This window comes from Poromitra crassiceps (genome assembly GCF_964638095.1).
Source record: "Poromitra crassiceps genome assembly, chromosome: 13".
NCBI lineage: Eukaryota > Metazoa > Chordata > Actinopteri > Beryciformes > Melamphaidae > Poromitra > Poromitra crassiceps.
Genome location: NC_139644.1, coordinates 30,664,637 through 30,692,469, shown reverse-complemented (window position 1 = coordinate 30,692,469; position 27,833 = coordinate 30,664,637). Strand labels below are relative to the sequence as shown.

Sequence of the window (27,833 nt, the reverse complement as noted above, 5' to 3'; positions counted from 1 at the left end):
GTAAAATAAAGACAAGACAAGACAGAAGAGTTGTTCCGTGCGTCCTCTGTGGGGAAAAGGCTTTTTTCAAGTTTAAGCAGAGTTGAACCAAAGAAATCCCAGAAAACCTGACACTGGTCACCACCACCATCTCTTCCAAAGACAAAAGGTTCCGGTCCATCAGGACCAAAACCTCACGCCACCTGAACCGTTTCTTCCCCATGGCAGTGGGGCTCACAAACAAGCCCCCTGCCCTCACTGACTCTGGTACACCCTCCCCCACTTCCCCTACACAAATATGTGCAATACTATGCAATTCTGTCAATATTTGCAATTCACATACAATACAAAGCTTATTAGTGCTGCCATCTTGTACAAATTTTTGGTTTGCCACACTTGGTTGTTAATGTTTATGGGCTTGCTTGGCTGAATTGAACTTGAAAGGAAACTTGTCTTAGCCGTTGGTCAACAAGACACAGTTGGCATTTTGTCGATGACAATGCTTTATCAACCCATCAAAATCACTGGTCATGTAAAGCCCATGTGAAGTGAATGCCAGCAGTTAACAGCACCACTTGCTCAAAACATCGCTACAGCATTGAGCTTTGAGTTTCCTCTGTAATCCACAACACTAGATTCTAAGGACAAAAAAACAATGGTTTTAAAACCATAAAATAAATGGTGTCCGTATCATTAGAAAACAGTTTATTATTCAATTGCATTAATGCTTGATACAACCCTGTAAACCCACAGCTGTTTGGAAGGAAAAGCAACATTGACCATGAGAAGAACCTGTTATTTGCTGGTTTACTACATTGTGTATCAAATGCTAGACTAATAAACAAACCCCAACTCGTACACTACGAGCATTGCAGGCAGTGTGAGTTGGTCTACAAAGTGTTATTGATATGCTGAAGCTATTCACATCCCATGTCTGTTCACAGTTTCATTGCGTGGACCCTTTGACTCTCGTATCTCGCTCTCTCTCCTGCCCCCCCACCAGCCTCTCAGTCCTCGCCTGCCTCTGCATCAGGCCCTCTCACTGGTCTTTAGCTTTGCCTTCCTTGCGAGCGCGAGAGGACATGAGCTTGAAGAAGAGGGCGGGCCACAGCGTGCGCAGGTAGACGGCGAGGGAGGGCAGGGCTCCTGCCAAAAGGACGTCTTTGCTCCTCTGACGGACGGCCTTCAGGACTGCCTGAGCCACGTCCCTGGGGTCCCGGCCCGAAGCTGTGGTCTGGTCCAAAGCTGAAACCCATGTTGCACAGGAGGAAAACATGTTACATTAATTATACTAGGGAGTCCACTTTCAACATTGATGGGTTGTATTCCTGGCTGTGGTTCGCAGTACTTCTCTTTGTCTTCAAGTGTTTATCTTACTGACTGAATGGCAACACGATCAATACTAACAATGGCTATGCTCACACTCACACGAAGGCCTGTTGATATTTTCACAGTAATGTACACTGAAATATCTCTCCTATAGGAGAACATTAGTCTAATCAATATGATGCATATAGAATGCTTGCTTACATCAATCCACTTGTGTGTGCAAGCCCCCAAAATGTATAACATTTGTATCAAAGTAGATTTGATCAAGTTTGTTAAACAAATTTCAGTTAAAAAACTCCAAAGTAAAATACAATGAACAAGTTGTGTGATCAAGATAAATCAGTTATACAACTTTGAGAAATCACTTTTTGTATGTATAGCTGCATCAGTGTACTAGAGAAAAGCCTCACCCCCCTTCACTCACTGGGATTAAAAACTGTAAAGGACAACAGCAGAAAGCATACGACAAACTGCAAATGTCTAACTACTTAACGTAGTCACACACTTGTATCTGTCCATTTCATTGTCTTACCTCCATACTTGGTGCCGTCCCCTGTGACGGCGTTGACCGACAGGTTGGTTCGGATGTACCCGGGGCTGATAACGCTCACTGGAATCCCGTATCGCTCGATCTCCGCCCGCAAGCAGTCAAAGTACGCCTGAGTGGCGTGTTTGGAGGCAGCATCTGACCAGAGAAGTTACAAAGTGTTCCAATGAGCTCGGCACACTGACATAGTCTTGGTTACGTTTTAAATGATGAAGGATTACTCACAAGCCGATCTGTAAGGAATGGCTATTTTGCCTTGGACACTGCTGATGACCACAATGTGGCCACTGTGTCGGCGAACCATGGAGGGCAGGAGGGCTGCAGAGGGAGGAGGGAAGAATTTAATTGAGGAAACAATTATATACAATATACACAGAAATTGTGTAATGTTATGTAAATAGATAAATCTAAATTTGGTTATTTTGACATGCTGTTATCTTGTATTGTAAACTTTATGTTGAATTTTTCTTCCTTGAACCAATATGACAAAGTCCAAGTGAAGAAGCCAAATTGGATGTTTTGGATTTCTAAGATAGACAATATCGGATGAGAGAATGATAGACAATCACTTTTATTGCCACAGTAGGTGACAATAACTTATTGTAAGTATGCACTGTAGCGGTCAAATCAATAGACAACAATTAGAAGACAAAAAGGGATAAAATGACAAAGAAAAAAAGTGCAATTCAATATATACAATACACTGTACACATCGGATTCTCTCCTCGCTAACCTTGAGTAAGAGCAATGGGCCCAAAGTAATTTGTTTCCATGACATCCCGCTGAACCGAAAGGTGTGTATCCAGGATGTTGCCACGGTAACTGATTCCAGCATTGTTGATGAGGATGTCCACCTGGCCATAACACTTGAGGATCTCCTCTGCAGCCTTGTCCACTGTCTCTGTCTTAGCCAAGTCAAAGACCACCGTGCTGGGGACGCATGTCTGTGTAGAATAGAATAGAAAAATATTCATTCAGTCAAGCTTCCAGTAAATACCGAAGGGGCAGGCTTTCTTGGTCGCATTGACATCAATGGCTAAGTACTAAAAACTGCAGTTCCTCTAATGGCCACTTGAGACTGGCTGCAGAAGCGAGTCAGTCCCCATTCACCCTCATGTTAAATTGCCCGAGTTTACAGCATAAATAAATAAAAATACAGCCTGGTTCAAAAAACGGTTTTGGTCTATATAGGTAATTTCACTTTTCATGACAACTGTACAGGGGGTGAATTTTTACCCGTTAAGTAAAATAGACGATAAAAAAAGACTGTTTTTGCCGTGATTGACAGGTTGCCTGTCCAGTGACTACGCAGTTCAACCAACATAGACCAATTGCAGGCAGGGTTGCGGCTCTGTGGGAAAGGGAAACCCCTGGTCTCACGCGAGCTGTGCGAGATGGCAGCAGCCAAAACGCCGAAATAGAGGTTCAGAACGGGAGATCACAAACCAATGGGTGACATCACACACCCATATCTTTTATACAGTCTATGGTAAATACCCGTACTTACAAAGACAAACACACAAGCACTTTAGCACTCAGCACTTTACAGTCAGCTCAATTCGGACACTGGTTGCATCTGACTCTCTGTGTGTGTGTGTGTGTGTGTGTGTGTGTGTGTGTGTGTGTGTGTGTGTGTGTGTGTGTGCGTGCGTGCGTACACACCTGCCGATTTCCGTCTGCTGAAGCTGCTGTGAGCTCCTGGACCACCTGCTGCAGCCGCGCTGCATCTCGTCCACACAGCACGAGCCGAGCCCCTGCAGCATGGAAGACCCGCGCGCACTCTACAACACAAACACACTTCTTGTTCACAGTAAGGCAATTTCAACACGTTACATTATCTCACTCCTACCCAAATTAAATGAACTGATGTCTATTCATTTGACTGAGCGTAGGAATATCTGACTACATGTATGCTTAACTGATGGAGTGAGGACTCACCTTTCCCCAGGCCTGAGCTGGCCCCTGTGATGACCACCACAGCATCCTGGACAGAAGCCCCTGGTCTGAGACGGACCAGTATCCGGTAAAGCAGCATGACCCCCAGACTTGCCAAAGCCAAAGGCAGCATGCCTCCTCCCGTCACACGCTCCATGGCTGCCACGCCCCCCCTCCTGCTCTACACACGCTGCCTGGGAAACAAACACACACTCAGAGAAATCAAAGTAGGGAGAGTTTTTTTCATTGCCTGCAACTCTTAAACGCAGCATAAAACATTCAAATTCATTGCTTTTGTATGAAGATATTTCACACTAAAGGTACTTCCGAGACAATTTTCCCTGACTATATCACAAATGAATTGCAATAACGGGCATAGGCGCTACGCTATATCATGCAAAAGAGTTACTTTGTATTAGCAGATGTTGTTAACCCCCAAACCAAAACCTCCCAAATTGTAGCGTATGAAATTGAATGACCTAAACTGGGGCAAGGCCTACCATTTGTAACTGTGTTATTACAGGGATGTTTTCTAATACAAATGCATCATCTCAATTAATTTAGCAGGTTGACACATTGCCATTGAGTCATAGGTGACTCCTGAGCTCTGTTACATCAGAGGTGTGACATGATGTGGTAGAATCTCTCTACCATATAGGTCTGTTATTTTGGCACTGCATTTGTAAACAAATACTATATTCAGACACAAAAATAACTAAAAGGGGATTTTGACAAGCCAAAATGTGACCTTGACTTGTGTATTCTGTAAAACCTTATGCCATGCCCCAGCGGCAGTGGCGAATGGATTGTAGATGTTTTAATGTCCAGGTCATTTAGTTAAGCCCCTGCCACTGGTACTGTTTCCAAAGCACAGCACAAACAATCAGCATAGCAACAGTGACAGCTAACATCATGTCATATCAGTGACAGGAATACTATCATCAATGCACATGATGCACGCACTCATGCAAACAAAGTTGTGCACTTGTGTGCACACAGGCACTGTGCCAGTTCAGTAGAGAGCATTCAAACACTAAGGCTTTTCCCCTGCATGAAAAGAAGAAAAACGCAAACTGAGAAATAGACTATGAAGGGCATTGCACATAATATGCCATTTGGTGTATGCTTTCATCGAGGTGCCTTATAATTCTTTTGATGCATGCCTACACCAACAGTGTAGGTAGGTATACTATGAACATTATCATTAGTATTAGTACTGTTGTCTTATTCTTACTATTATTATTATTGTATTATTAGTATTACTACTACTACTGCTACTATTATTAGTTTACTACTATTATTACTATACTGCAGTATATAAGGAAATAGTAGGTAGCTCAGATATTTCACTTTACTAAATAGTACTTGAGAATGACTGATGGAGAAGGCATATGTTTTGTGACACTTTACTGAACATAGGCTATGTAACTTCTATTGTATTATTTTTCATTGTTATGGAACAGTCCTATGCCTCTTATAATATTTGATGTTTATGTTGATATTTTTCCATGCCTGAGTAAGAGCAATTGTAGCATGCCCCAATTTCCCAATCAATCAAGGGATCAATCAAGTTTGTCTGATTCTGACATGCAGTGGGCTACACTTGTAACCTAATGGAAATTTTTGTTTTAGAGTAGACCTGACTTTTTATGACAGTTGAGTCTATGAAAAGTCTTTCCTAGGTCTACTACTCCTATAATGATAAGCTTTGCATATTGTCATATGCACTTAGGGATCTAGAGATTAGAGTAATGATGACCAGTCATATTCCTGGAGCAGAGAAACACAGTGACGATTAAAGTATTAACGCTATATTGTTAGTTAGTAACAGTCTCTCCTCCCTCTCAACTGGCTACTGCCGACTTGCCCTTGAGCAAGGCACTTCACCTGCTGAGCAGTGCCCAGCCCAGTGCCCATGTGTGACACACAGGCACACTTTTATTACTATTCCTTTTTTAAGGGAATCAAATTATGGCTTGGTGGATCGGGTGTCTGCTAGTGAATATTTGTTAAAATCCTACAACTAACGGAGCATAACGACGTTAGTGTGCGATCTTGTCTTGCTAGGCAGCAATGCAAGCTAATGGCAGGACAACTTCACTACTAGCTTCCACAGTTTAGCCGCTGTATGCTAATGCTAAGCTAGCATGTAGCTGAGCAGCGTGCAGCTCACCTGTTGGGCTGTTGTCCTGTCGTACAGCACAGTGGTGTGGTGTGGTTTGGTTTAGTGACTGAACCTGGATTGAGCTCGGAAAAAGAGGACATCAGACAGAAGTGTCAAGTGTGTTTGTTGTAGCGCCAGCGGCAGTGCCAGTGACAGTGAGTGTATGGTGTAGCGTCACTTCGCTATAGCGTGTCTGACTCCCAAGCCAAAGGTCGGTCGGCGGTTCGTATCCACCCCTGGGCAAGCCCCTAACATGGGTTGCTGCAAGTACCACCTACACAACGCCGTTACACGTAAGCTCAGACAACTGCATCATTCAGACGGGATGGATTGATTGTGAATTGAAGCACTTTGGGTGGACACCTTTTTTTCTTACTGTGAATGGCTGCATTTTTTTAAACTACTACATTCCAGTAGGTGGCGATATCACAGGGGCGGTATGCATTTAGATTGTAATCTGCCAATAATCGCAAAGAAGAAGAAGTGAAGAACCTCGCGTCAAAGAGCATGGAAGGAAAGAGACGACACTCCGGCCATTTTTGGAAACAGAATGCGCCTCGCAGTGGTCAGCTGCGGTAGCGCGGGCCCCTATAATCAGCCTCTCTAAACAGTAACTCAACGGGAGAACACTCTAAATTTCGTGGATTCACATCTTTTCTGGGCGTACTGCAAATCTTGATTGAAGTGGTGTAGTGCAGGGATGTAAAACAACAACCATATTGTGGAAACTAAGCAAAAAATTTCTTTTTTTTCTTTTAGTTTTTTCAAGATAAATAGTAAATGCAAAGGACCCGAGGTTAAAACCACGGCAACGGACTTCTGACGGAGTGGTCGACAGCCGCATTAGCTATTTATCTTGAAAAAACTAAACAAAGAAAAGAAAAATTTTGCTTAGTTTCCACAATATGGTTGTTGTTTTACATCCCTGCACTACACCACTTCAATCAAGATTTGCAGTACGCCCAGAAAAGATGTGAATCCACGAAATTTAGAGTGTTCTCCCGTTGAGTTACTGTTTAGAGAGGCTGATTATAGGGGCCCGCGCTACCGCAGCTGACCACTGCGAGCCTGTGCGAGGTTCTTTTGGCGCTGTCACGCTTCCAAAAATAAAAAATGGCGGAGGCTGCTGGGCGCTGATGTTGCAATGGGGCAATATGGAGCTGTCATTTCTTTCCATAAAATTTCTTTGCTCGCGTCACCTTACGCGTCACCAGGCTCGTTCAGGACGAACATCCGACGTCGGACAAGATGGCGACCGGTGTCTAGACCATGGATGTATTAAGGTCTAGACCAGAATAACCCCCATGCAAACGTGGTGCTCTTTGTCAGAGAAAGAAAAACGACGTTTCCCCCTCCTCTTTTACATCGCACATATTTTAAGTGTGATCCCTGACTCCTGTCGCTCTGGTGGTCAGTTTGCAGCTAACGCTAGCTATCGGTTAGCAATAGCGGTTCGTTGAGTCTTCGGGCCACCTCAAACTCTGTTCGCTTTCCAGAAAATACCGTGGTTACCATCCCGCTGGCGCTGGCTAGAATGTAGAATGTGTTCACTTTGAGGAAAATGAAAGTCACCTCCGAAAGTAAGTAATGTCAGCTACCTTTAGGCTAACTTACAATTAGTGTTGGTTTACTAGACTTAGTTCATACTGTTTTGTTGTAGCCAATAACGTTAGCAACTTTACATTATCCATCAGTCACTGAACGCCGCCGAAACTAAGCTCGTTGAGGCTTGGTGCAGTGCAGGACAGAATGTGGTCGGTGCTGTCTGCCTATCTTACCGGGTGTCTTTAGCCATACACACACAGCTCTGCTTTTCTCTTCTCCTCTCTCGTGCAGCTGATGCCAGGCTGGGAAAGCCTCGGGCTACACTCGGTGCGCACCAAGCATCAATCACTCAGCCGTTTCTACTTCCCCTTTAGATGTGGCTCGGAGAACTAGGAGCGTGGGCATCGTATCCCGGCTTCGTTATGCAAAGATGGGGAAACACTGACTGGAAGTTGATAGTGATAATTAACACATGGATACGATATTAATTAATGCTAGGCGTTGACGATTAATTAATCCATGATGAAATAGGCCTGGCCTACTTAATTAATAGTCATTCATATATGACTCAGTCTGTTAATCAAACATACCTTTCATTAGTTGATGATCAATTAATGGCTTAATTAATCATGAGTCATACATTAACTGATGATGAGTTAAGCATGCACATTTGTGCACCATATTTGTAAAGTGTTAGGCTACTGATATTTATTTTTGCGTCTGTTAGTTGTTTAGTAAGCTAGCTACTGTAAGTTTGCTAAACAAAGTTGAATGTGTTATAGTTCTGTTTCTCTTACAAGTCGAAATGTGCAACTTTTCTGTCACTGGTTTTAGCAATTCAAGTGAGACCTGTTGGGTACTCAGTGTCCGCTGCTCCATAGAAATATGGAAAGAAAAGTCAAGTCCTCACACTGAAAATAAAGCTCCCAGGTCAGTTTATTACCATTTCCACCACACAGGTCTTTATCATTCATCATCTGTGTGGTCGAGACTAGGGATGCAGCGGTATACCGTTTGAAGGTATACCGCGGTTTGAAAACGTCACGGTATCAAAACCACTAAAATTTGCCGTCATACCTTCCCCACAGTATCAGCTGTTTCCCCAAAACAAAGTGCCCAGGTCCAGCTTACGTGGCTCCTCCCCCTGGCTGCATGCCTACCTAGACTACAGCACAGTAGAGAGGAGCCACAAGGACCCCCCTGAACTTTCCCCCATCTAAAAAGACGACGTCGGCTGTATGGGAATATTTCGGCTATTGTAAAATCACAAATGGTCCGCAATACCGCGATACCGTGAAACCGTGGTATTTTTGTCCAAGGTTATCATACCGTCAAAAACTCATATCGTTGCATCCCTAGTCGAGACGTTAATAAACTGACCTGGGAGCTTTATTTTCAGTGTGCAGACTTTCTTTTCTTTTCTAAGTTTATCATGTATTTGTCCTGCAGTGCACCTGACCTGCTGAGCTGATGTGCGCGCCCTACTTCCTTCTTCATTGCTCCATAGAAATGCCATGCTACCCCGAATCACCGCTCCTCATGTCAACCCCAACCCCTGCTAAAAGGCAACACATCGAGCACAGTAGCCCGCTCAAGCCCAGCCCAAACGAATCCTGCTCCATAAAAGAACCTCAGGATTCCTCCTATGCTCCTGATGTGATGCTGTCACAAGAGGACCATGAAAGGTAGGCTGCGGTGCGGCGGTTGATAAAGCAAATGTGAAGCATTGTCTCATCTACACACTGTAATCATAGTACAGCAGTGCACTCTCCCCACTTAAAAAAAATAGCTCAACAACACTGACATTGTATTTTTGTGTTTTTGGCATAATTTGTTAAATAGGTGGAAATATAACCAGGGATGTGATCTAAAATAGAAAAACATAAATTTTTCATTTCAGCTTGACTTGAGCAAATGTGAAGCATTGTCTCATCTACACACTGTAATCATAGTACAGCAGTGCACTCCCCCCACTTAAAAAAAATAGCTCAACAACACTGACATTGGATTTTTGTGTTTTTGGCATAATTTGTTAAATAGGTGGAAATATAACCAGGGATGTGATCTAAAATAGAAAAACATGAATTTTTCATTTCAGCTTGACTTTAAATCTTGAAGTGCCATTACACAGAGCAGCCGTACCTCCAGACCTCCAGCAGCTGTTTGTCATTAAAGAAAAGGTTCCCGCTGAGCTGCAGGAGTGGAGCCACAGTCTGGACTACGAGGGCCCAAAGCCCCCACATATTAAAGAGGAACAGGAGCAACTCTGGACCAGTCAGGAGGGAGAGCAGCTTCAGGAGGACCCAGAGCCCCCACACATTAAAGAGGAACAGGAGGAACTCTGGATCAGTCAGGAGGGAGAGCAGCTTCAAGAGGACCCAGAGCCCCCACACATTAAAGAGGCACAGGAGGAGGGAGAGCAGCTTCAAGAGGACCCAGACCCCCCACACATTAAAGATGAACAGGAGGAACTCTGGATCAGTCAGGAGGGAGAGCAGCTTCAGGAGGACCCAGAGCCCCCACACATTAAAGAGGAACAGGAGGAACTCTGGACCAGTCAGGAGGGAGAGCAGCTTCAAGGGCTGGAGGAGGCTGATATCACCAAGTTCACATTCACTCCTGTTCCTGTGAAGAGTGAAGATGAGGAAGAGAAACCTCAGTCCTCACAGCTTCATCAAAGCCAAACTGAGGAGAACAGAGAGGCAGAGCCTCTAGCCAGCAGCTCAACTGAACAGATGAAAACAGAAGCTGATGGAGAGGACTGTGGAGCATCAGAACCAGCCAGTGCTGACTCTTCTGAGACTGAAGACAGTGATGATTGGACGGAAACTAGTGAACCTCAGTCTCTCTTAAACTCACAGAAAACCAGTGAAGTTCTTGGGAATAAACACTTTAGTTGTTCAGTTTGTGGTAAAAGATTTGTTCGTAATGGAGACTTGAACAAACATAGGCGAGTCCACACAGGAGAGAAGCCATTTAATTGCTCAGTCTGTGGTAAAAGTTTTGGTCAAAAAGGAGTCTTGAGCAGACACATGATGGTCCACACAGGAGAGAAGCCATTTAATTGCTCGGTCTGTGGTAACAGTTTTGGTCATAAAGAAAGCTTGAAAGTACACATGAGAGTCCACACGGGAGAGAAACCATTTAATTGCTCAGTCTGTGGTAACAGTTTTCGTCAAAAAGGACCGTTGACAAAACACATGAGAGTTCACACAGGAGAGAAGAAGCAATTTAATTGCTCAGTCTGTGGTCAAAATTTTCTTCAAAAAGGAGACTTGAACAGTCATATGATAGTCCACAGAGGAGAGAAGCCATTTCATTGCTCTGTCTGTGGTAACTGTTTTGGTCATAAAAGAAGCTTGAAAGTACACATGGAAGGCCACACAGGAGAGAAACCATTTAATTGCTCAGTTTGTGATAAAAGTTTTGGTCAAAAAGGACCATTGACAATACACATGAGAGTCCACACAGGAGAGAAACCATTTAATTGTGCAGTCTGTGGTAACAGTTATAGTCAAAAAGGACACTTGACAATACACATGAGAGTCCACACAGGAGAGAAGCCATTTCATTGCTCAGTCTGTGGTAACAGTTTTGGTCAAAAAGGACACTTGACAGCACACATGCGAGTCCACACACGAGATAAATCTAATTGCTCACACTGTGGTAAGAGTTTTGGTTATAAAGAAACCTTGAAACAACACATGAGAATCCACACAGGAGATAAACCTTTTAAATGCTCAGTCTGTGGTAAATGTTTTGGTCATAAACGAGTCCTGAAGAGACACATGATACTACTCCACACAGCACAGGTCACTTAATATTGGGGTGGACAATATTTCACTATTATTGTGACACCCTCTTCTATTCTATTTCTCAGAAAAAAAAGAAAAAAAATCATAATTGAATTGGTACCCCCCCTGTCCTTCCTTGTTGTCTAATTTTGTTCAGTCACTCGTCGTTCGCTTTTGTTTCTGCCTCTGGGTTGTGCAGTCGTCCCCCCTGCTGCAGCACCCTTGTGTTGGCCCACAGCCTCGATGAGATTATAATGTACGGAACACTTGTGTGTAGGGATGTCACAATATATCGTCCCACAATATATCGCGATATCAAAACGTGACAATATGTATCGTTGAGATGAAATCTCATATCGTGAGAAAAAGAAGCTGAACATGGTGGCACTGATCTGCATCTGATTGCATGCTCGCTCTCCTTTTCATTGCTTTGTTTGAACAGACGAGGGACGTTACAGACACGGAGGATGAAAATGGTGAAATTACTCAAATTAGCTTGGAGGATGCCCCCTCAATTTACAAATCGATCGCAAAAGGATATTGTTAAAATATCGTATCGTTATCGTGAAGCCAATATCGTGTATCGTATCGTATCGTGAACTGAGTGTATCGTGACACACCTACTTGTGTGTCTATGTATGTACATACATAAATGTCTTTGTGTATTGGTATGTGTATATAGAGATACAAATTTAGTAACTATGAAAGATTAGGTGTTTTTTTATAGTGAGAAAGGGGTAGGAATAAATCAGTGTGCTTACTTCTTCCTACTCTTTTTCGAACGTGTAATATTTAATCTGTGTTGCTTATGAGTTTGCCTATTGAGTTTATTGTACTCTTTTATTTGATCTATTTTTGCTTTCGTTTTGTTTGTTTTATTTTTGTTTTTAAACTTTTACATGTTTGAAATAAAGATGATCAAATCAAAAACTGCATTTCAATTGATATACTGCAGTGATACTCAACTGGCGGCCCGCGATGGAATTGCAAAAATAAAGTTTTTGAACGCAACATACAAGATACCCGCTGAATAAGTGTCCAAATGTTCATGTAATTCTGGCCAATACTCACACTTCTGTTATAGCATTTCACTCTGGAATATCTTTCAATAATCTATGATTTAGCTGCTAAATTGTCAAATACCGCCGTCTGCTCGCTACCCAGGCACTTATGTAATGTATGTACTTAACCTAAGTAACTATCCGGTGTGCACAACATTGTCAGACTAAACTCCATCACACCTACAATCCGCTACAGAAAAATGTATATTGATTGTTTATTAACTGGCCCCTGGCCTTCTATCATTTCACGAAAGTGGCCCCCGGGCAAAGCAGGTTGAGTATCCCTGATATACTGTATTGTTATTGAAAAGTTGCATCAGGCATCGATGCCTCATGAAGCTCCTTGAGATTTAGGAAAAGTGGAGGCTGTTCATCATAGTTGGAAGATGGAGATCATCAGAGTATTTCAAAATCCAACATCAGCCAAGACATTCACCGATACTGTTTATATATATGTATTGTAGCGTTCCAGGTAATCCAGGTATTACCTGTAATGTGATGTGCAATAGAAGTGTCTCAACTGCAGCTAGGAACTAATGTGTGCGGGTGTGTTCCTAGGGGAAACGGGGTATATAGGACCAGCGGCCGCTAGGCCGGAGGTCAGTCTAGCTATGGAGCGAGCTGAGACGGTCGCTGTGTGTAGAGCTAGCGGTGTGAAGCTAGCTGCTAGGAGCTAAAGGAGCCTGTGAATAAAGAACCTGTACCAACTACAACTCTCCGTTCCTTGGCGTATCACCGATACGTTACATTGGTGTCAGACAGTAAAGCGGTAGCGCCTCTGATTCGGTCGAGAGGGGAGAGAGTGAGGAGGAACGGCGGAGGAAAAGTTGGAGATCAAAGGCTCAAGTGACCTAGCGGTAGCAAGCTAGCTGTGTGAGCTAGCTGCTACGAGCGCCACGTGTGATGGTGCGCTTAGAAGAATGCCTGTCGGCGAACGGGAGAAAAGAGGAGCTGACGACGGAGATCAGCTCGATGCTGGCGGGCATGGAAGCCCGTGTGTTGAAAGAAGTCAGACGGCTGGTGGAAGAGACTCCTGCCTGGGCAGTAGAGGTGATGCGGACGCTGCAGGAAATCATGCAGCGGGTGGATTTGATGAGCGCGGAGGTAATGCAGTGTGGAGAACGGCCGGAGGAACCACAAAATAGACTGTGTTGGAGCTGTGGGGAACCGGGCCACGTGGCGAGGTGGTGCCGAGGCGGTCCCGGGAGACGGACCGGGTATGCGGGACAACGACATGGACAGCAGGGAGCCTGCTGGGCATGCGGCGCGATCGGACATTTAGCCAGAGAATGTCAAGAAGCTGTCGGGGACTGGAGAACAGCGGGAGAGGAGAGACGTGCAGGCGGCGGACAGGTGAGGCTTTGTTGGACTTGCCAGTCGCCTGAACATTTAGCTAGAGACTGCACTAAGAGTGTGAACGCTGGAAGAGACACACAGCCGGGGGAGCAGCCGGAGCAACAGCCAGAGGAGCAGCGGAGTAGCGGAGCAGTGAACAGCCCGAGGGAAGCGGGAGACATCACCTGCAATGCTGTGGCAGTCGGGGAAGCGACACTCGAGCCTGCGGGTGAGCCTGGGGGGTTACCGCCGGGGGAACCGGCCCAGCCTAACCGCTACACACCCCCCACGGTTGCACTGCAAAGAGCCGAGGTGGAGATCGACGCCGGTGGTGTTTGCCCTGCTGCCCTCAACACGCCGCCCCCTGGGGGAGCGGGACAGGAGGACGAGCGAGTGCAAGAGCTGGACGACGACATGGCCATCTGGAAGGTCGACTTGCGCGAGTGGAGACGCAGGCAGGCGGAGGACGCGGATATCGGTCCGGTGCTCGAGGGGGTAACGGCCGGATGCCGGCCCCCTGTGGAGGAGATTCGCTTGTGTTCCGGTGCCACGAGGGGACTGTGGAGCATGTTTCCGGACCTGTATCTGGATCAGGGGATTGTGAAGAGAAAGGGGCACGGACGCACGGGGTTCCAGTGGCTTGTGCCTAGTTGCCTGCGAGGATTGGCGCTACGGTGGGCACATAAGGGCCTTGGATCCAGTCATTATGGGCCCGAAGAGACACTCAGCAACATCGGTGGCATGTACTACTGGGGCAAACAAAAGGAGGACGTGCGGAGATACTGCAGTGCGTGTGAGGACTGTAGAGCACAGAAAAGGGACCGAAAAGAGTCACCTTGCGAAGGGCTAACCCCACTGGGGGTGGAGAAGGACTAGTGTGCTTCAGGTGGGACAGAAGCTTTGAAAGGGGGGATGGAAATGATGGTGGTTTAAATTAATGTGTAAAGAAGAAAAGAGAAATAAGGTAAATGTTGGGGTTGTCGAACTGAAATGATATGTGAGTTAAATTGAAGATGAGTGTAAAGAAAAGAGGGAAAACGAAATAAGGTAAATGTGGGAGTTATTGGTGAATTGAAATGTGTGTAAAGAGAAAAGGGCTATTGGAATGGGAAAAGAGGAAGGAATGAAAAGAAATGCAAATGGTGGTGGTGGAACGAAAATTAAGAAGTGTGCTGAAATAATAAGAGACAAATTGGGGGAATACAAAATGTTGTGGGGTGGTGTGTTTTGGTACAGGGGGATATGTGTGGGTTGTGGGTGTCAACGTGGGCATTGACTAATGTTGGGTGAGGAGTATGTAGCGTTCCAGGTAATCCAGGTATTACCTGTAATGTGATGTGCAATAGAAGTGTCTCAACTGCAGCTAGGAACTAATGTGTGCGGGTGTGTTCCTAGGGGAAACGGGGTATATAGGACCAGCGGCCGCTAGGCCGGAGGTCAGTCTAGCTATGGAGCGAGCTGAGACGGTCGCTGTGTGTAGAGCTAGCGGTGTGAAGCTAGCTGCTAGGAGCTAAAGGAGCCTGTGAATAAAGACCCTGTACCAACTACAACTCTCCGTTCCTTGGCGTATCACCGATACGTTACAGTATGTATATATATAATATGCTACATATTACTGGTTACTTTCATTTGAAAGTAATACGTTACTTTACAGTATTACTGTCTGTGTAGAGGTACTTATTACACTAGTTTACACTAGTTACTAATAGCTGTATAACTGTATGCCTTCACAATCCCAATAGAATTATTAAGTCCTTTATGTGTAGTGTTTTGTCACTACTGATCAGTAATCACTATTGAATTTCTTGTAATTTCTACACAATACCCTTTTGAATTACTATTGAATCACTGTATGATTATTATTACAGGGTTCCTACGCAAGTATGGAAAAAATAAAGGAAACTCGACCCTGGATCATTCTACATGGCACAACACTAACAGAGCCTACCGTTTATATTGAAAAGTCTCTGTTTGCCTTTGGTGCTTTCAGCCGACCAATGCGCCTGGTCGCCTGATATTGCTGACGTGACGCATTAAGGTTCCCAATCCCACCAATGACAGTATTGGTTTTCTTGTCAAGACACGCCTTACTCTGCCTCTGACTGGCTTACCTGAAACCCAGAGGTTTTCAAAGTGGGAGGCGGGCCTCCCCAGGGGGGCTCTAAACAGTTTCAGTGGAGGCTCAATGAATGGAAGTGAAAAATATTACCTTTTAAAATGAGATCTCATCGAATAGCCTACATTACATTACGTCATTTGGCAGACGCTTTTATCCAAAGTGACTTACAATAACACATTTTTGTCAACAATAGAGCAATCAACTATGCAACACAGTCTATGACAACTACAACTTCTGAAGGAATGGTGGTAAAGTTTAGTTAGTTCGTTTTTTTTGAGAGAGAGAGAAAGAGAGACAGAGAGAGAGAGAGAGAGAGAGAGAGAGAAATGTTAGTTAAAAAACGGCCCAGATGGAGCCTGATAAGGTGTGTTTTAAGTTATCGCCGAAAGATTGGCAGTGAAGCGGCTGTCCTGACCATACCCAGCGAGCACAAAACGTTTTTTCAACGTTGATTTTTAGTTGAAATCTGGGTGATATTGGGTTTGAACGTCTAAGACCTAATTTCACCCTCTTTTCAACCGGCTAAAATGCGGTTACAACGTCAACGTGTAAAAAAACACAATTTGGTGCATCATATTGTTAAAACATTTGTTGTAGCTTGGAATAGAGGCAATATTGATAGTGTGTGAATTGGCATTTGTCCATTTTATTGTGTAACTGAGAGTTGAAATCTGGTCTTTACGAAAACTACATTTCAACGCATTTTATGTCACATGAAATATCATAAATATGGGACTATATAGGCTATGTGGTGCCAGCAAAAAGCTTCCAGGACACAACTATGGTTAATAGTTTAGCGCAATACTATAAAATAATGAATTCAGTTCCTGCAGCAACGCAGTAACGCAAGTACTTACTTGCTAGCTATACTAACCGTGACTGACTAGACTAGACCAAAGCAAGTCTGCACCGGTCTGCACCAAGTGCGGAACGAGGTGCTCTGGGCACGCTATGTTATTGTACAGACTGTATACAGGCTCTGTGTACCTCCTCAGTCTCTGGTGTTAAATGAAGTTAACCTCTGAAGCCATAGGCTACAGCCTATAGACAACACACACACACAACATAATTTTAGTCTGTTACATTAATATAATAGTCTCGTACACACATCACATAAAATAACTTGTCCTCCGATGTCGACAATCATGTAGTCTACAAGTTGTGTGCGAGATAGAGTATATATGTGCCCAGCTCTCTACAGAGTATAAGAAAATATATAGCTCAGCGCGTAGAGCGGACTGGCTTGAATGTGGAAAAGAGGGGTTCGAATCCCGTGTGCGCTGCTGAATTTTTAATTTAATTTCCTGGTGAAATATGGTCTAAATCTGAACGTTCAATAAACGTCTGCAAATAGTGGGTGAAAAAACTTTCACTTTCAAACCTTCCTTGCACGTTTTTTCAACGTTGACCCTAAACGTTTTTTAAACGTCTTTTCAACCGAAAAATGCTCGCTGGGTAGGAGGGAGCTCGTTCCACCATTGAGGTGCCAGGGACGAGAAGAGTCGCGATCGGGATGAGCGACTTTTGAGCCCCCGTAGCGAAGGAGGGGCGAGGCGTCCTGCACTGGTGCAGGAGCGAAGGGAGCGGTGAGAGGTTTGGAACCTGACCATAGATTGCAGGTACAGAGGAGCTGTCTGGTGTACTGCCCTGTAGGCCAGTACCAGTGTCTTGAATTTGATGCGTGCCGAGATGGGAAGCCAGTGAAGGTCCCGGAAGAGGGGAGTGACATGAGAGAAAACACGAACCAGCCACAACAGCCACCACGCCCCTCTCTCTCCGGTCTCACCGTCTCACCAAGCTTTGTGGCTCTGTCGGAGGAAGATTGGGGACGGACCGGGACGGACTCATTTTGATGTCGTCGGGCAAGATGGCGACCGGCGATCTTTAAGTCGAGCTGAAATGAAAAATGTACCCCCCCCCCCCCCCCCCATTTTTTTTTAAGATCACATCACTGGTTATATATTAAGTGTGATCTCTGACTCCTGTTACTCTGGTGGTCAGTCTGTCTCCGTCCGACCGGCGGCAACTGCGCAGTGCTGACCGAGCTAGCTAACAGGCGGCTAACGCTAGCTATCGGTTATCAATGGTTCGTCGTTGCGTCTTCGGGTGTTTGCCACCTCAAACTCTGTTCGCTTTCCCGAAAATACCGTGGTTACGGGCCCGCTGGCTAGAATTTATTCATTTTGAGGAAAGTGGTGTCTGTGACAGCTCCAGATTATGCGCCAGGCATTTCACAGTGGACTGCTTCAGCAACTTAACGGAGCACACGATGGGCTTCGTCTCTCTCTCCCTGACAGATAATGCTGTGCCGTCGGTGTACACCGTGGGGGCCTCACCTTCACCTCCGAAAGTAAGTAGGTAACGTCAGCTGCATTTAGGCTAACTTACAATTAATGTTGGTTTACTAGACTTCATACTGTTTTGTTGTAATAAGGTTAGCAACTTTACATTATCCACCAGCCACTGACAAAAGATGTGGGCTGCCAATATACTGCTCCGTGTATGAAGAATGCTTCCATTCAAGTGTCTTGGCCAAGCCCAACGCCGCCGAAGCCAAGAAGACGGAGTAAAGGTGATATTTTGCCTATTTCTTTAGCGTTAGCTAACGATAGTTGTTTAGTAAGTTTGCTAAACAAAGTTGAATGTGTTATAATTCTCGTACAAGTCGAAGTCTGCATATTTTCTGTCACTTGTGTGTGGAAGAAATATAGAAATTATTCATCATCTGTGTGGTCGAAATGTTAATAAACTGACCTGGGAGCTTTATTTTCAGTGTGCAGACTTTCTTTTCTAAGTGTATCATGTATTTGTCCTACACCTGACCTGCTGCTGAGCTGATGCCCTACTTACTTCCTTCTTCATTGCTCCATAGAAATGCCACGTTACCCCGATTCACCGCTCCTCATGTCAACCCCAACCCCTGCCAAAAGGCAGCACATTGAGCACAGTAGCCTGCTCGAGCCCAGCCCAAACGAATGCTGCTCCACAATGGAACCTCAGGATTCCTCTTATGCTCCTGATGTGACGCTGTCACAAGAGGACCATGAAAGGTATGCTGCAGTACTGTGTGTGTGTGTCCCGAGTTGAAAAAGCAAATGTAAAGCATTGTCTCATAATACACACTGTAATCATAGTTAGTACAGTAGTGCACTCCCCCCACTTCAAAAAATAGCTCAACAACACTCATTGGATTTTTGTGAGTTTTTGGCATACATTGTTAAATAGGTGCAATATAACCAGGGATGTGATCTAAAATAGAAAAAAAATAACATTTTTCATTTCAGCTCGACTTTAAATCTTGAAGTGCGGTTACACAGAGCAGGCGTACCTCCAGACTTCCAGCAGCTGTTTGTCATTAAAGAAAAGGTTCCCGCTGAGCTGCAGGAGTGGAGCCCCAGTCTGGACGACGAGAGCCCAAAACCCCCACATATTAAAGAGGAACAGGAGGAACTCTGGATCAGTCAGGAGGGAGAGCAGCTTCAGGAGGACCAAGAGCCCCCACACATTAAAGAGGAACAGGAGGAACTCTGGATCAGTCAGAAGGGAGAGCAGCTTCAGGAGGACCAAGACCCCCCACACATTAAAGAGGAACAGGAGGAACTCTGGATCAGTCAGGAGGGAGAGCAGCTTCAGGAGGACCCAGTGCCCCCACACATTAAAGAGGAACAGGAGGAAATCTGGATCAGTCCAGAGCATCTTCAGGAGGACCCAGAGCCCCAACACATTAAAGAGGAACAGGAGGAACTCTGGACCAGTCAAGGAGAGCAGCTTCAAGGGCTGGAGGAGGCTGATATCACCAAGCTTTCATTCGCTCCTGTTCCTGTGAAGAGTGAAGATGAGGAAGAGAAACCTCAGTCCTCACAGCTTCATCAAAGCCCAACTGAGCAGAAGAGAGAGGCAGAGCCTCTAGCCAGCAGCTCAACTGAACAGATGAAAACAGAAGCTGATGGAGAGGACTGTGGATCATCAGAACCAGCCAGTGCTGGCAAGACTTCAGACTCTTCTGAGACTGAAGACACTGATGATTTGACAGAAACTAGTGAACCTCAGTCTCTCTTAAACTCACAGAAAAACAGTGAAGTTCTTGGGAAGAAAGACTTTAGTTGTACAATTTGTGGTAAAAGATTTGGTCGTAACGGAAACATGACCAGACACATCAGACTCCACACAGGAGAGAAGCCATATAATTGCTCAGTCTGTGCTTGCAGTTTCGGTCGTGAAGGAAACTTGAAAGAACACATGAGAGTCCACACAGGAGAGAAGCGATTTAATTGTTCAGTCTGTGGTAACAGTTTTGGTCATAAAGGAAACTTGACAAAACACACGAGAATCCACACAGGAGAAAAGCCATTTATTTGCTCAGTCTGTGGTAACAGTTTTGGTCAAAAAAATCACTTGATAAGACACATGAGAATCCACACAGGAGAGAAGAAGAAATTTAATTGCTCAGTCTGTGGTAACAGTTTTGGTGATAAAGGACACTTGACAACACACATGAGAGTCCACACAGGAGAGAAGCGATTTTATTGCTCAGTCTGTGGTAACAGTTTTGGTCATAAAGGAAACTTGACAAAACACATGAGAATCCACACAGGAGAGAAGCCATTTAATTGCGCATTTTGTGGAAAAGGTTTTGGTGATAAAGGAAACTTGACAAAACACATGAGAATCCACACAGGCGATAAACCATTTAAATGCTCAGTCTGTGGTAAATGTTTTGGTCATAAACAAATCCTGAAGAGACACATGATACTACTACACACAGTACAGGTCACTTAATATTGGGCTGGACAATGATTTCACTATTATTGTCTATCAGTGGGAACATATTGTCAGACCATTGATCGAGTGATTGCCATAAAACTTCTGTTCTAAATGAATGATAAAATGCAAATCATTAGTGTATTAAAATTATTGAAAATGATTACTTGTATTTTGTGGTGGGGTTGTGTCGCAGAGAGGACAGAGATCGGGTTAGTTGGACAGAATTAAACTGGGAAGTAATAAGTAGAAGAAGACAAAAACGCCAAACATCGGATAGCTCTTTCCTACATGTTGAGAGTGATCCCGGATGATAAGTTTAGCAGTGGACCAGTCCCCTCTTTAGGGTGGGGGTGGCCCACTGTGGGAACCCACACAAAACACCCTCTTCTATTCTATTTCTCAGACAAAAAGAGGAGGGGGGGGGGGTCATTGAATTGGTAGCCCCCCTGTCCTTGTCTAATTTTGGTCACTCCTTGTTCACTTTCGTTTCTGCCTCTGGGCCATGTGGTCGTCCCTCCTGCTGCAGCACCCGTGTTGGCCTGACTTGTGGATGGGTTTGGCCCTGGCTGGGTGCTTGATGGGGCCCACTATGAGATTATGGATGAAATGTATGGAAAACGTGTGTGTCTATGCATGTACATACGTATACATGTGTATGTGTATTGATATGTGTATATTATATAGATAGACATAGAAATTTGTAAATATGAAAGATTAAGATTAAAAAGATTTGGATATAGTGAGAAAGGGGTAGGAATACATCAGTGTGCATACTTCTTCCTACTCCTTTTTGAACATGTAATATTTAATTTGTGTTGCTTATGAGTTTGCCTATTAAGTTTATTGCTGTAAGGGGACTGGAAGAGGGGCGTTCTGCCTCCCTAGTTAACAAGAGGTCGAGCTCAGTTTTCAGTGTCAGCCTATCCTTGTATACGCCAGAAGATTGATTGTTTAAAAGCAAGATATCAAGGTTAGCGATAGCCGTTTCTAGCTCCTTTTGACATGCTCTACGAAGTTTATTAGTATGTAGTGTATGTGAGATAATTTTCCCTCTAATGAAAGCCTTAAGGGTTTCCCATAATAGAGATGCAGAAGTCTCTTCATTTTGGTTGGTCTCACAGAAAAAGTCAATAGATTCAGAAACATATTTGCAGTTGTTTGCATTGGTAAGAAAGAGAGGGTCTAAGCGCCAGGTTCTGAATGCCCTAGGCTTCAATTTAAAGTGGAGATCCAAGATCACAGTAGAATGGTCAGAGACAGTTATAATGGGGAGTAATGAGTGGATAGAATAGATGAAATAAGTGATTTATCAATAATAAAGTAATCTATACGTGTAAATGAACGATGTGCATGGGAGAAGAAAGAATATTGTCTAGTAGATGGATGTAAAAAATCTCCAAGGGTCAATGTAACCGTACTGATCCATAAAAGCAGAGAGAGTCTGGGCCATTCTAGTAGCTGCCACTGGTTTTGTACTAGACCTATCCAAGAGAGTATCAGTCACACAGTTCATGTCGCCTCCTAGTAGGAGTAAGTGGGAATTCAGATATGGAATGGAAGCCAGCAACAGTTTCATTAAGTTTTGGTCGTCCCAGTTCGGGGCGTAAACAGACACGACCACTGGTTTCTGGTAGAGTGTACCAGAAACGATGACATAGCGACCATTCGGATCAGTGATTACATCTTTAGAAACAAATAAACAATGGTAGAGCTGTTAAAAATCTGCCAAAACACACATCTCACTGCGCCAAAATACATGTTGTGCTTCGGGTACTCACCACTTGATGAAATATTAATCCAAAATGCACATAATTGGTCTTTTTGGAAGGAAAAGAGGTAGCCGGCACTACTTTCCAAACATGGCCGCCGACCTCTTTTCCTTCCAAAAAGACAGATTATGTGCATTTTGGATTAATATTTCATCATGTGGTGAGTACCCGAAGCACAACATGTATTTTGACGCAGTGAGATGTGTGTTTTGGCAGATTTTTAACAGCTGTACCATTAGCCTCCATTCTATGGCGATAATTACTAACTTCACGACTGTAGCTCACTGTAAACTGAGCGGACAGTGCCGGTAAGGCATGGTGTATCTTGGTTATGTTTGGGGGATGTGGCAAATGAGCTAAACTTCCAAAATCTAATCAAGCCGAGAGCTCATGCACATTAAAATGCCCGTGCACTGGAGCTCGTGCCCGCAAGAGGCATGGTTTTTAACAACTGCCAATCACAATGCAATATGGACTGCTCCAACTTCTACAGCGCCAGACACGCATATTTCCTCATTAATTGAAACCGCAAATAAACATCCGCGTTGGATATTATTAGTCTGTTCCCGAATGACTGTCTAAAGTTACCACTTTTATCCACACCAGTAATTTCTTTGAAGAGCGGTTTCTGCCTCCACGTAGGCTTGTACAGCAGCTCAATTCACCCTCTCAATAAACTCAATAAAACCGGCATGTCTTTTGTGGAAGCAATGTGTAATCTATCTCAGTCCAAAATCCATATGTATAGACCATTTAGGCTCAATGAATAATAATGATCTCATGATGTGTTTAGTCGCACTGATTGAATAATTCCTATAGGCTAATCAATAAAAAAAAGAATGATAATAAAATAAAAAAATGCTTCTGAACTGAATCGACACGGTACGTGCGGGCATAGATTTAATTTATAAAAAAATAGCTTATTTTGTGGTCACATACAGTGGCGGACTGCATAATCGGGCACGTCGGGCAAATGCCCGGTGGCCTGGCCTGGCCTGGCCTGTGTCCCTCCTTCTGTCCATTATGGCACGGACCGTCCTTCCGTCCGTTATGTGGTGGCCAATGGTGACTGATGATGTGACATTAGTTTTAAACAAAGAAATCAAAGAAAACTTCCTTTTAAAGGCATGCGGTAAAGTGATGGTACCGAACTTTGGGAACTTCTAATACCGAACCGTTTTTAACAAAAAGTATCGAAATAGCATTAAAACTTCGGTACTCCGATATCCCCGGTCTCCAAGGAGCACTCCACTGAACAGCCCTAAGGATAAGAAGGAATATTGCCAACATCAGTATCACATTTCAGTTTGGGGAAGGCATGACTCAAAATTATATTAAATGTATATTTTCCATACCTTGCTCAAATCTGTGGCACAGTGTGGACTCCCTGAAGATCCGGGAGTCGTGCACCGACCCTGGCCACTTGGCATCCAGGCTGGTGATTAGTTGTTGATGGTCACACGTCATCTGCAAAAGCATTTGGGATTAACTGCACTTCCACATAACATGATTTCAATGTGCATTGAAGTGTGGTTCATGCAGGGGGAAGTTTATTAGTCACACATCATGTATGACACAAACGTGCACAATGACGTGTGTAAATCTACCCAAAATATGGAATGGAAAATCATAGGGTACATACATGGGCAAGATGTAGCTATTCATGTCCAACTTGAATGTAAAATGTGAATTGTGCATGACAAATGATCATTGCAGGATTTACCTGGATGTTGAGGCTGTGGAATGACTTTCTATTCACAAAGTCCCCTTCATTCTCACCCAGAGGTGCAGTGATGGGGATGTGGGTGCAATCTATTGCACCCAGCACTCTGGGGAAGCCTATGCCAGGAGTAGGCTACATTTATTATATCATTTATGCATCATGGGCTCTACACACTGTATAGATGGAGTCAAATGCTATTCTGACGTGTGACGTGTGCGTGCACAGTGCGAGCGAGTGCGTGTGTTTTGTTGGCTAAAAGTCCAAAAAACGTCAAATTTTCTTCGCCGAGGGTCCCTTCCTGGCCACCCCTTCATAAGTCTGTGCCCCACTTGTGCCACCCTGGTAAAAACAAGGCCAGGTCGAAACCTGGCATAGGGCCGTTGTACCAATTTCGGTACCACGGTAAAAAAAAACAGACTGATATTTCTTGAACATATTCTCCTTTATTAAAGTATGCAACCATTTTCAATTAACAAATGGCATGTAGCCTTCAACTTTAAAACAAAACAATGTGCTTCTGCTTACTTCTTCTTACATTCAACTCTGTATGGCAGTGAGTACAGACAGTGCAACACCAGTGGCATGTAGCCCTCAAGTATTTAATCTTATTATTATATTAAATATAATTTAATTTATTTCACAGAATTGCTGGAATCCTTTTTTTTCAACGGTGTATATTGGTATTTGATCGATGCATAGGAATTCTGCCAATGCCCTATCACACTTTCTTGCTTCATGTGAGTCATATTTCCTCTGCTTTTCAAAAACATCAGGAATTGTCTGCTGGGTGGTCTTTTGGGCTCCGCGACTTGTGCCTTCCTCTTCATCTTCATCTCTCGCATACTGTTAAATGGAAAGTAACGTCAGTGAGATTTACTAAAATAAAGAGATGATAAAGACAACTGCACATACACACATGTAGAGTGCAAGCAATTTTATGTAGCTAGTTTTAATTCACGGACATGTTTCACCCGAAAGAAGCTTGTATTTATTTTGATGCCATGTTGAACTATGGCTAAGTTCGGCTATTAGCCGTGTCCCATAATGTTTCCATTACAAACATTGCATGCACACGTGTTACACTATGCTAGCTAACGCTGTACCAGGTATTAGCCGGGTCCCATAATGATTCCATTACAAAACACGTTAACTAGCGCAAACGTTTTTTGGTTACACAATGCATTGCCAGCTATCTCAAAAACGAATGTGACAGGATAAGGTCTGTTTGATATGTTGTTAAACGTGTTATTTTACACCGTTTGAAAGAAGTAACCCACCTTGAATTATTTGAACAGGTCTGGGTGCCTGTCTTTCAGCTGCTTGGCGAGATTGGATGTGCTACCCAGTTTGGTTTGGAACTCCCTTTCACACTTTTTGCAGATGGGACTTTGGGGACTGATATTTCCAAATTATGCGACTCTTTGCATTCTTCTTCTCAACAAGTTGAGTTGTTGGAATAGGACAGGAGCAGCCGCAACCGAATGCTGTCACATTCACAGCTGCTTTACATTAGGACAAAAAAGACGATACATGTCAACTCCTCAAAAATGGAATTACCGCCACCTACCGGACTGGAAAGCGGAAAGACATTACATTGCCTGAATCCGTGCTAAAATGGTCTGGGCGACAGAGTGGAATGTAAGGGCCCTGCCGTGCATTCTACATTGCTTGAATCCGTGCTAAAATGGTCTGGGCGACAGAGTGGAATGTAAGGGCCCTGCCGTGCATTCTGCACAACGGCCCCAAAAAGTCTGGACACGCCACTGCCTCTGTGCTCATTTCATTGGCTGATGTTCACGGACCTGGAAACCAGACTAAACGCAGCGGTCAAGACTGTCTACATCAGCGCTGGTCTCTTTTCTCTCCTGGTATAATAGCTGGGTTGTTTTCTAAAAATCACATTAAAAAAACGCATTTACGTTTCAAAAGTCATAAAAGTGATTCACGTTTGTGAAGATTATCCTGCTGAACCCAAATACTCTCATAAACTTTTGTTAACCACAGACCTTATTTTATACATTTAAGTGAAATCCCCATTCTAAAAACCCATTGACTTTTCCCCGTAAGATCCAGGAAGTCCGGGACTTCTGCCTTCCGACTACAAAAATAGCCTACGTCATCCCTGCGTTACTCTATAGTGATGTCATAATATATCTGATGATGTCATAATGTGTGTGGGGGGATTTCACACTTGGGCAAATGTGATGTCATCAGTGATGTCATCAGTGATGTCACTCGAGCAATTGCAATGTCATCGGTGATGATATCAGTGAGTGATGCTGCATACTCATCAGGAATCTGGTCAGTCAAGAGCCGATGAGCGGGCGTATCGGTCTGTGTGCAGCAGAGATCCAGTCGTTAAGCCATGGCCCAGTGCACAGAGTCTTCTGGGAGCCTCGGGATGAACGGAGAGCTGAGAAGGCAGAGGAAGGTGGCTGTCATCACGGGCATCACCGGACAGGATGGATCCTACCTGGCCGAGTTCCTGCTAGAGAAAGGCTATGAGGTCCATGGCATTGTGCGCCGTTCCAGCTCCTTTAACACGGGTCGTATCGAACATCTGTACCAGAACCCCCAGACACACACCGAGGGCAACATGAAGCTGCATTATGGTGACCTGACGGACAGCACATGCCTGGTGAATATCATCAACCAGGTCAAGCCTACAGAGATCTACAACCTGGGGGCTCAGAGTCACGTCAAGATCTCCTTTGACTTGGCTGAGTACACAGTTAATGTGGATGGTGTAGGTACACTGCGTCTGTTGGAAGCCATAAAGACGTGTGGCCTGAGCAAAAGTGTGCGTTTCTACCAGGCCTCCACCAGCGAAATGTACGGCAAAGTAAAGGAGAACCCTCAGAAAGAAAGCACACCTTTCTACCCCCGCTCACCTTACGGTGCTGCTAAGCTCTATGCCTACTGGATCGTGGTGAACTACCGAGAGGCCTATAACATGTTTGCCTGCAATGGAATCCTCTTCAACCACGAGAGCCCGAGGAGAGGTTCAAACTTTGTGACTCGAAAGATCAGCCGTTCTGTAGCGAAGATTCTCCTGGGCCAAATGGAGAGCTTCAGCCTGGGCAACCTGGACTCCAAGAGAGACTGGGGCCACGCCAAGGACTACGTGGAGGCTATGTGGCTGATGCTGCAAGAAAAGGAGCCAGAGGATTTTGTCATAGCCACGGGGGAGGTGCACAGTGTGAGGGAGTATGTGGAGAAGGCCTTTCAGCATGTGGGCAAGACCATTGTGTGGGAGGGCAAGGATGAGAAGGAGGTTGGCCGCTGCCAGGAGACAGGGGTGGTACATGTGAAGGTGGACCCCAAATACTTCCGTCCCACTGAAGTGGACTACCTACAGGGTGACAGCACTAAGGCACTTCAGAAGTTGGGCTGGAAGCCAAAGGTGACTTTTGAGGAGCTGGTGAAACAGATGGTGGATGCAGACATCCAGCTGATGAAGAAAGATCCAAATGCCTAACGCCAAATCTGTCCATGCAACGGGGACGTCTTGTTAAGCACTCCAGCTCTCCAGTCAATGGTGGAAGAAATAGCCCTCTACTTTTAGTCACCTTGCTTTTATATGATGTCCTTGTACTTTGTTATGGTGAGGGAGTCCGTTCACACCAGCCGCACGCCACACTGTGCCATGCCAACGCCACGCCCAACCGATAGATTCAGCTTCTGTTCTATTTTCCAAGCATGCTGTGCGCTGATCCCCGAGCTGCCAGGCAGGCAGTCAATGCAATTTGTGAGGGGTGGGAGGGGCCGG

The 27,833-nt window shown here is 44.6% G+C and overlaps 1 protein-coding gene and 1 pseudogene across 2 annotated transcripts; one reads left to right on the top strand and one right to left on the bottom strand.

Annotated features, from left to right (window-relative positions):
* Positions 1-82: 82 nt before the first annotated feature.
* Positions 83-6,219, bottom strand: dhrs7b (dehydrogenase/reductase (SDR family) member 7B). Its single transcript, XM_083648690.1, has 7 exons — positions 5,964-6,219; positions 3,794-3,984; positions 3,518-3,636; positions 2,589-2,799; positions 2,081-2,173; positions 1,841-1,993; positions 83-1,224 (listed from the first exon to the last, which is right to left on the bottom strand). The coding sequence occupies exons 2-7, from the start codon at positions 3,945-3,947 to the stop codon at positions 1,019-1,021; spliced, it is 936 nt and encodes a 311-aa protein (XP_083504816.1). The 5' UTR covers positions 3,948-3,984; positions 5,964-6,219; the 3' UTR covers positions 83-1,018.
* Positions 6,220-26,429: 20,210 nt separating this feature from the next.
* On the top strand, positions 26,430-27,557 carry LOC310787635 (GDP-mannose 4,6 dehydratase pseudogene; annotated as a pseudogene). The gene has a single exon. The product of its transcript is annotated as a GDP-mannose 4,6 dehydratase pseudogene (transcript).
* Positions 27,558-27,833: the final 276 nt, after the last annotated feature.